Source organism: Tubulanus polymorphus, chromosome 4, assembly GCF_964204645.1.
Source record: "Tubulanus polymorphus chromosome 4, tnTubPoly1.2, whole genome shotgun sequence".
Taxonomy (NCBI): Eukaryota; Metazoa; Nemertea; class Palaeonemertea; order Tubulaniformes; family Tubulanidae; genus Tubulanus; species Tubulanus polymorphus.
Window position 1 is genome coordinate 7,572,223 of NC_134028.1, and position 9,072 is coordinate 7,581,294.

Genomic DNA, 9,072 nt, shown 5'->3' on the forward strand with positions numbered 1-9,072 from the left:
ATACCTCACTCTTCATTTACCATAAAATCAATCTACATTTTCTTTCTTTCGTCTCGTATTTGCGACATTTGACTTTCCAGACAGATGAATAATTCCTAGGTACCGGTAACCTTTTCAAAAGCTGCCGAGGCAAATTTTCACGCTGACAGGATTTCTGCGTCAAGCGCGAAATGCTGTCTATAGTATTTTTAAAATAATTCGTCTACAGAATGCACCCTAGCTAACTGCCGCCGCCGCCGTCAACACTCGGTCGACATCCTCCGGAGACGCCATCACAACTTTCACTTTGATTTTCGCCCATTCAAAGTCGGCGCGCATTAATGTAAGCCTGGTCGACTCGATACCATTAACGGATTGATGGCGACGGTCAGTTGTGATTAACATCTCTCGTCGCTTCAGGATACAGTTTATATTTTCCATCATCAGGTGTCTGCCTGCGCTTTTTGCATATTACCGAGGTCCTTTGCAGCCTTGCAAGTGCAATTAAATCTTTGAATCTTTTAAAAGGCTTCAGATTTCACGAATCTCACAGGTGCGAACAAGACAAAGTATAGTCAGAATTAATCACGAATATGTGTTTTTTTTCTGGTCGTATTATATAACAGCTTACCTTAATTTGTTTTATCCCCATTACGAGTTTTATCTGTCTGACTATGATCCGATTCTGATGACGGCATTTAGTGACGTTAGTAGACTTGAAGAAGTCAAGATTTTCGGTAAAGATCCCTGGCCCGACCCTTTTGGATTTCTCTATCGTTGGAACTTTCGAAGAATAAATATTCTCTGAGATTACGAAGATATTCTTTATTACTTGGTTATAGACTACAAAACTTGGATAAATCAATCGCCCCCGTGATATCTTTAACAATTTCTTTCTGTTCATATTGGTAAATTGCGTCTCCGATTTCGGCTGGAATATGTCACAGACGGGCAAGTCGTTGTCCATCAGACAGAAACGAGATGAAACAAGGAAGATGATCCGATAAAAATAATATAATCAGACATACACATAATTCTGCAAATCTAATCTTGGTCTTCCAGTTGTTAAACATAAGTGTGATTAAATGTCAGAACGTGAGGCGTTTAACTTCATTACCGAAAATATTGGAAAAATTCTTTTTTGAAAAGCCCTAGGATTCGTCTGAAAATGTCGACAATTAATCGTCGTCAACTCGGAATAAATAAAACTAAAAACGAAATGAGATTAGTTCTATTGCAATCCATTTCCATAAAATCGCTGGCACGGGCGCTCGGAGAGTTATGCTTCTTTCCGCTGAAAACAATTCATAAAGTATGATATTCTTCGTCTGGTCGCCGATAAAATGTAGTCGTGACCCGAATGCGAACTAGCTCGCAGCCAGCAAAGACATACATGAAGAGTTGATTTTGATTTACTGGCGATTTCTCGTTAATGCCACACGACGAATAACTATCATCCGATCTACATCTTACAGTTGCGAAAATGATTTCAAACTCGTAACAAGTGATTTTCAGGATCAGCATGAAATCCCGTACTTAAAAGAGTATCGAGTTTAGCTAAATCCTTACAGACTAAACGAAATAATAGTATGCTACCGTTTCAAAGGGTTTTCTAAATCTTTAATCAATGGCCAAAGCCTTTTAAAGCATTGAGTATCCACCCGGATTACTCCAATTTGTGGGTTTAATTCGTGTACCTAATCGCAACAGCTGCGTACGAAACGAACACAACAGTTTATGATCTGAGTTAGGCCTATCTTCAATTTAGTTCTTTGTTTATCACTTCTCGCAACCTAAAACAATCAATTTGATACAGATGTAGCTAAAGAGTATAGCGATCGGCGATGACACGCGAAATCCAACTGAAAAGTACGTCTTATCTAGATCCTAAGTCTTATGGTCTAAAAGGAATTGTATGTCCACGATTTGAAGGGTTATTTTAACGCATTGTTCCCGTGGGTTTCGGTCCGGATTTATACGTCTGATGTAGCGTCGTACGACCTTGAAGCATGGATTAAGCTTCCCGTGTCATTTCATGTTCGTAGATGAGAATCAAAAGAAACTGTTTGTGTTCGCACACTGGACGGAAGATGAACCCACGCTTGCTAGAAAATGCAGAATCTCAAATCTCCCATTCGACGACGCCGTTTGTCATAAACCGATTAACATATCGACTTTGGTTTATCCAGTAGATGGTGCATGGGTCTGAAAACACTTGTAAAACGCCAACTTCGAACATGTGGCGAGGATATAATGTCTGATATGGAGGTACTGCTGTTTTCAGTGGTCACGAGGCATCCGTCCTATAATACCCAATCATGGGTTAAATAATATGTGATTGTCTGGACCTAGTTGTGGGGCACAAACTGGGTCTTGAAATTCAAAATCTGTTATTTACAAGTGATTATATATAATTCTTGACTTACAAAAATGATGACGATACTAAATATTCAACTTGTGGCACTGATCCAGACATGAAATTTGGAATCACCCATCGTTGAGCGTATTTACCTGATTCGCAAAAGCTGTCGGAAATTGAAGCAGTATTGGCGTTTTTTTAACGGTTCACGTTCGATCAGTTAAACAGAAAAACGTGACGCGCTGTAGGTTTCTAGCTATAGCTATAACAGTGTGGCAAAAAACACCACGAAGTAAGTACGGCGACCTGAACTGTGAGTGAAAGCTGCGAATTCAGCGGTATCAATCGCGTTATTCTAATCATCAATTTATCATCGATTTTGTGGATAACAAAACAAAATGCGGAAAACGTATACGGCTTCGAAATTTCTGTTCCAAAACGGAAGGCGTAAGTATATTCATATATATGAATTATATTTGTAGCAGGGGCAGATCTAGAAATTTAGAATAGGGGCCCCTAAACTAACTTGTATATAATACATGAACAGCGAGGCCCGTAGGCGCGGATCCAGGATTTTTTCCAGGGATTTTTTTCATGAAGAATGGTGATGTTCAACCGCCGACAAATCTCTGATAGGGGGCCTATACGGCATATTGTTTGGCCAAACATAAGATGATATGGTACCGACCATGTAGCACTGTTCGCCCGTTTTGTCTTGAGTAAATTCATTCAAGACAACGATTAAAGAATTTTTGGTAGCTGAGCAGGGGGGTCAAGACCGATGAATCCCCCCTGGATCCGCGCCTGCATTTAATGAGCATCTAGAGTGATTCTAAAACAAGATTACCTGCAATTATTTACTGTTTGTGTTACATTTTAGCCAGGTTATAACTATGTGATCTTGGCACATAATATGGGTTCTTGCCCCATACTCTCCCTTTAGATTTGCTTCAACCTAGGCTTATATTAGTTCGTATCCAAGAAGGGTCCATCCAGGCGGTACTGTTCTATTCACTTAGAATGAAAAGATGCGGTCATTTGTGACCACATCACTGAGATCGGCACGAAATAAGATTTTTTCCGGGTAACTGCTTGTACAACGGTTGTGACTAATTTCACTTATCTTACTAATGTAATTTATCGAATAGGATCGATAAGGTACATAGAGTATATGGCCATAGATTTTTTGCACTGGATGCGTGTACTTAGTAACGTGAATTGTGAAAAAAATACATATCTCTATAATGCTTATATAGTAACACTAGAATATCAAACATATGTTGCTGCAGAAGAGCACTTGATACCTGGGACCCTCCCTTACACTTATTTGATACTCACTACACCCGTCCAACAGATGGCACTTTCCTCATATCAAAGTAATAACACCGATCTTATCGTCAATTTTAGACCTTAAAAGTAGCTCATATAGAGGAAATCCGAATATGTACCTTGAGCCAAAAACATCACGATTATTCAAATGAAAACCGAAACCGATTGATTCTGAATAAAACATAGCGTAATTACGCAATTGACCATTCAAATTCTTACTATTCGTCGATTCAATTTGAATTTGAAATAAAGCGCCGCATCTGCTGTTATTTGCAAAGGAAACTTCATTTGAATACCAGTAATTCCATTAAGTTCTATGCTTTGTTTACGTTAGACAAAAAGCAGAATTATTTATATGACTGATAATGAATACGTAGATATCTGACGCTACTTTTGCACGCGTATCTTCGGCGATAAAAATCATTTTCTGCGATACGCTAATTCAGTGACATAGATCGTTAACTGGCGTTCGCGCGGGCAAAATGGCATTCTACGAAATGAGCAAAACTAGAAGGCAGATATTTCGGCAGCTGGCAGGTAGGTTGGCTACGTCTAAAAAACGTTTTGGTGCATATTCAGGAAATTAGCAACGATGCCAGAATAATATGTATATCTGATTGATTTTGACTGATTAATTATGAAAATAAGTATCACGCGGATATGGATAATCAGAATCAATTTTCTTAAAATTCAAAAATAAGATTTTCTTACTAGACAAAAGATCAATTGTACAATTTAAGTCTTTTGAAAAGACATTGTTTTTTTAATCTTAGAATAGGGAATTTCCCTGTTATTTATTTGGCTGGTAAATTTCGTTTGATTTTTTGATTGAGTGTCCCATACAGACCCACCACACCTGTCGGGAGCGAAACAGGGGGTTTGATTTTGAAATCGGAAATCGAAGTACAAATATAGTTGTGTGATCGGCGGTCGAATTTTTTTTTTAATCGAAGTACATAATTGGAAATTCGGTTCCGGTTCATTCAAACAATCTTCCATTCCAGTCTGAACCGGCAAGCAACTGATTGGGGTGAATTTTCTTGGCTGCCTAATTTAATACATCCAGATTTTGGAAATAGCAATATTACAAGGTTGAAGATCATTTTGTCCATTTCTTTATTTTTTGGGTCGTTTTCTACGTGTAAATAGTCCGATAGTTTATTGTAGTTATTTTTTCGGGTAGATGTTGATGTAGAAGTCCTATAAGTTGATGTTAGCATTATTGTAATCGATATGCATCGGACATCGGGTCCATCTTTTGGTTGAAAAGCTAGATCTAATTTTTTTCTCGCGTGAATAGACCCTATTATACATGTACATCTGTATTTTGAATTTACGGGTACAGGGTAGAGGTAATTTCAAAGGTTTGTTTTTCGGACCCTTTTCGAAATCCCACAAGCACAAATCAATCGTATATATATACTATTTACGTTTGCAAGGCAGAAGCCGACATTAATCACTGTTTTTGCCATTTTTGAAGTTGCGGATTGTACAGGGGTAGATCAAGGGTCAAAGGAAAAGGGGTGTCTGCTTCCGCTTAAGAAATTTAGGGCCTTTTTCTAAGCTTCCAGCAATTTTGTTGTTCCACAAACGCAATGATTTTTATAGGATCTTCTAGAATTAATAAAACATCTAACTGCCATAACAAAATTTTGATACTTTTCCGTTTTTTAACCTAGATTTTGATCATTCTACGGAGAATATTCAGTCCGGAATATCGGCGGATGGAATCTAAGGGGCCTTAAAATTTCAGGGGGGAGGGGCCGGGACCACTGCGGACACCCCCTGGATCCACCATACTGTGAAGCGGAGAGGGGAGATTTTCCGAATGATTCTACTTAAGCCCTACATAGAATAAACAAAACTTCGATATTTCTCAGCTAAATCTTGATCTGTGCGGGTCATGGATAGAAAATTTTATGATTATTTGCATGAATCGAGAGCGGAATGAGCGATCGAGGCTCGGAGTTAAATAAAAATATTCTATTACACTGACAGTTTTGCGACTGAATTCAGACCGACGGTGAAGCTACGTCACAATTGAGGAAGATTTAATTAGTACGGTTGCTTTTTATAAAACAGCAAATCGAACCATCAGCACTATACGGGAATAAACGTTGAATGATTGTATTGAGTAGCGCATTGAAATCGTGTTCATGTGATCAAACACAGCTGAAACCTAGAGAATTAATAAAGAAGCATGTTAATGATAGGAACAATCCGTATGATTTCGATCTTCAATCGCAAAGTTTACAAAGCTGCGTATTGAGCGCCGACCTCATATTACCGTATATCTGTCATATGTATATCGGTATATTTGTAATATGTTTTCACCCGTGAAAGAGAATCGATTTACAATCGTTATCGTTGATCGCTATAGAGAGGAAACCAGATCGAAGATTTTCTAATATATATATATATATATATATGTTTTTAACAAGCACATACATGAAGTTGATATCGAATGATGATTTTTTTCATTTGATATATGTGGATAAACACGTTGAGATTATTTCTAACGTCATATAGTCATAATATAAAGTTTTGTGTTGTGTATACCATGTCCATGTTCACGTTATACTAAAATATTGAAATACATAACGACACATTACCAAATGGGCCGATTTTTACGCCGTAAAAACCGTTACAATAATATCTCTATGCATTGATACCGACAATGCGTTATTTAAGGTTCTGTGTGAGTCGATGTCACTATTTCATCGATATTGCCGCTTCAAAATAACGATAATTGTGAATTTTGGCGTTTATTTTGTAATTAGATCTGTAATTAGAATTAGATAACTCCTTTATTTTTGATAAATTTTGATAAATATCTTTTGATAGGATGTGCACCACATTTTCAATAGATTGGGCTAGACTGGTTGTCAGTCAATTCAAATCAATTATCGATATATTCAAATCAAAAATAACTTCATGATCCTTATGATTTTTAATATATCATTTATTGTCGACAATATCAAGTAATGTATGTGTTATCTTTCAGGGCATCAATAAACCTTCAAGTTAGTTTTCTTGTTCAATACGACAACAGCTTTTTTACGAAAGCGCAATCCGTTTCTATCGGAACTTAAATCATGATCCCTCCTGGTATCGCCATTTTTTCTATGTGGAATCTACTAGATATCCAGTGATTTTACTTAATATATTATATGCATTTTCAGGTAGAAGTCTAGCATCTCTAAGCGCCGGTTTGGTAAGAAATCATTTCTAGATATTTCTTGATAACGCATACAAAATTGACCCCCCAAAAATTAAATGCATTCGTATCAGGAATCAAATAGTTTTAGAATATGGCTTGTGTCAGACACATTCTATCAATTCTAGAATTACGATGAAACCAAACTGCTTGAAGCGGCATCATTGGGAGATGTGGTTACGGTACAGAAGCTGTTGGATCAAGGGGTCAAAGCCTCAATCAAAGACTCGTTGGATCGGACTCCATTACTGGGAGCCGTCGCTAAAAATAACCAACAGGTACTGTTCGATCTTGAGAATCCTTGGAATGATTGGATAATTCAAAGGATATATGTGAATTTGATTCAATTGTGGTGAAATTTATACGGTAATTTTAAAATCTGAATGAAAAATTATTTCTGGGGATTTTGTCAAATCTTAACCCCTGTCTTGCTCGAATGCAATGAAGAATTTTCAAATCAAAGTCACGCGAAATTTTGTTTCTTTTTCAAACAAAGATGATCGAAATCCTGACCCCAAAATGCGACACGCTAGATTTCTATGAGGCTTTGATGTCGGCTATTAGACAGGGAAAGGCAGCAATCGCCTGCTACCTGGTGAACAGCCCCCGATACGACGAATGTATGGCTGAAGTTCGCAAACGTATCGCCACCGGCCACGAGGTGTTGCGTAACAAAAATGACCACAAATCTAGGAGACCACTACAAAACGGCATGAACTCGAAACTAGGCTCTAGAAAAGATGCGTACAGCGTTACACTGGCTACGAACGCTTCCCCGATAGTATTAGCCGCTCAAATGAACTTGTTCGAAGTCGTAAAAACCTTGCTGGATAAAGGAGAACGGATAGAAATGCCGGATAATGCTTCGGCAACGGCGACCGGTATGGACCCGTATTACGTGGCAAAAACCCGACTCGAGACTTATCGAGGCTTAACCAGCGAGGCGTACGTATCACTAGCTAACACCGACCCGATCAGAACCGCCATGGAGTTGGGGCAGTCACTTCGACAGAACGCGAATATCGAGCGTTATTTTAGCGTAAGTATAATGGCATAAGATTGCAAGAGCATATGCCGTAGCAATTCAAGTTGGAGCCCTCTTTCCACAAGCGCTGTAAAAGGTTAAGTGAGATTTCACGAGGACTCGCGTAGATGTTTCAATCACTCCCGTGCGAATAGGGCTTACTTAAGTCCCATAAATACAGCGAGACGAATATATAGTATAAGTATATAAGTATATATTTATTACTCATCACAGTTGTACAAACTGGTCTGATGGGAAACAAAATCTTACAATAGTTTTACAGATGGCAGTCTACAGAAGGAATATAGTAATTCATCGGTTATTTGACGTACGAGCTTTCGCTACCGATGTATAATAGCTTCATCACGTGAATGAGAGGTCCATGTGAATGTTTCAAATCGTTCCCCTCCCACGACGTGTGTGAGGGTAATTTCATTAACGTCCCCAGGATCAGCAATATAATTTGTGTGAACATCTAACTTTAGGAGGAATATAACGAATTGGCGGATGCTTTAAGTTCGTATTTGGTCAAACTAATGGATCACGTCAGAAACACGAGAGAACTGGATACGATCATAAATCATACGGTGGACGGAACTGAAGATAAATTCGCTACTCTAAAAGTAGCCGTCGACTACGGAGAAATGAAGGTACGTAAATTACAATTCAAAGTAAATATCAACTTGAAATTACGTTGCACTCGAAACGCTACATTCCTTGGTAACCACGCGTACGGAATGGGAATGCGATGATTTATTCAATGCTATTCGAATCGTTAATATTTGGAATTAACTCGAAAATTGATTACGCAATCAATTAATCGCTTTTGATTGTCGGAGACTTATTCAAGTTATGAGTAAGCATACTCATTTCAATAACCACCCAACAATTTCCAATGTAGTTGTAGTTATATCTATTTTGAATATATTGCAAATAATGGCTAATTCTACGGAACCGTCTTGGGGATATTATTATTATCTATTATCATATTCTAAATTCGTTTCCGAGTTAGTTGCTCAGAACAAAAATAAAAATCTGAATGAATATATTCTATCTTTTCCGATTCAACTCCGTGTTAGTAGCTGAAAAAGAACTCAGAATGAAATTTAAAACATAAGAAATCTATGAAAAATGAAAAATAATTACTCTGAGTTACTGGTGAAA

General features: G+C 37.8%; 1 protein-coding gene across 1 annotated transcript; it reads left to right on the forward strand.

Annotated features, from left to right (window-relative positions):
- The first annotated feature begins 2,735 nt into the window (after window positions 1-2,735).
- LOC141903506 (short transient receptor potential channel 6-like) lies at window positions 2,736-8,660 on the forward strand. The gene is made up of 5 exons (XM_074791627.1): window positions 2,736-2,785; window positions 6,850-6,881; window positions 7,013-7,162; window positions 7,381-7,923; window positions 8,394-8,660. The coding sequence occupies exons 1-5, from the start codon at window positions 2,737-2,739 to the stop codon at window positions 8,658-8,660; spliced, it is 1,041 nt and encodes a 346-aa protein (XP_074647728.1). The 5' UTR covers window position 2,736.
- The last annotated feature ends 412 nt before the right edge of the window (window positions 8,661-9,072 follow it).

Bases quoted from the DNA above. Each gene is read 5' to 3' on its own strand.
- LOC141903506 (XM_074791627.1), top strand. From the start codon at position 2,737: ATGCGGAAAACGTATACGGCTTCGAAATTTCTGTTCCAAAACGGAAGG. The intron at 6,882-7,012 runs GTAAGAAATCAT...TATCAATTCTAG, and splicing joins CATCTCTAAGCGCCGGTTTG to AATTACGATGAAACCAAACT. The intron at 7,924-8,393 runs GTAAGTATAATG...ATCTAACTTTAG, and splicing joins ATATCGAGCGTTATTTTAGC to GAGGAATATAACGAATTGGC.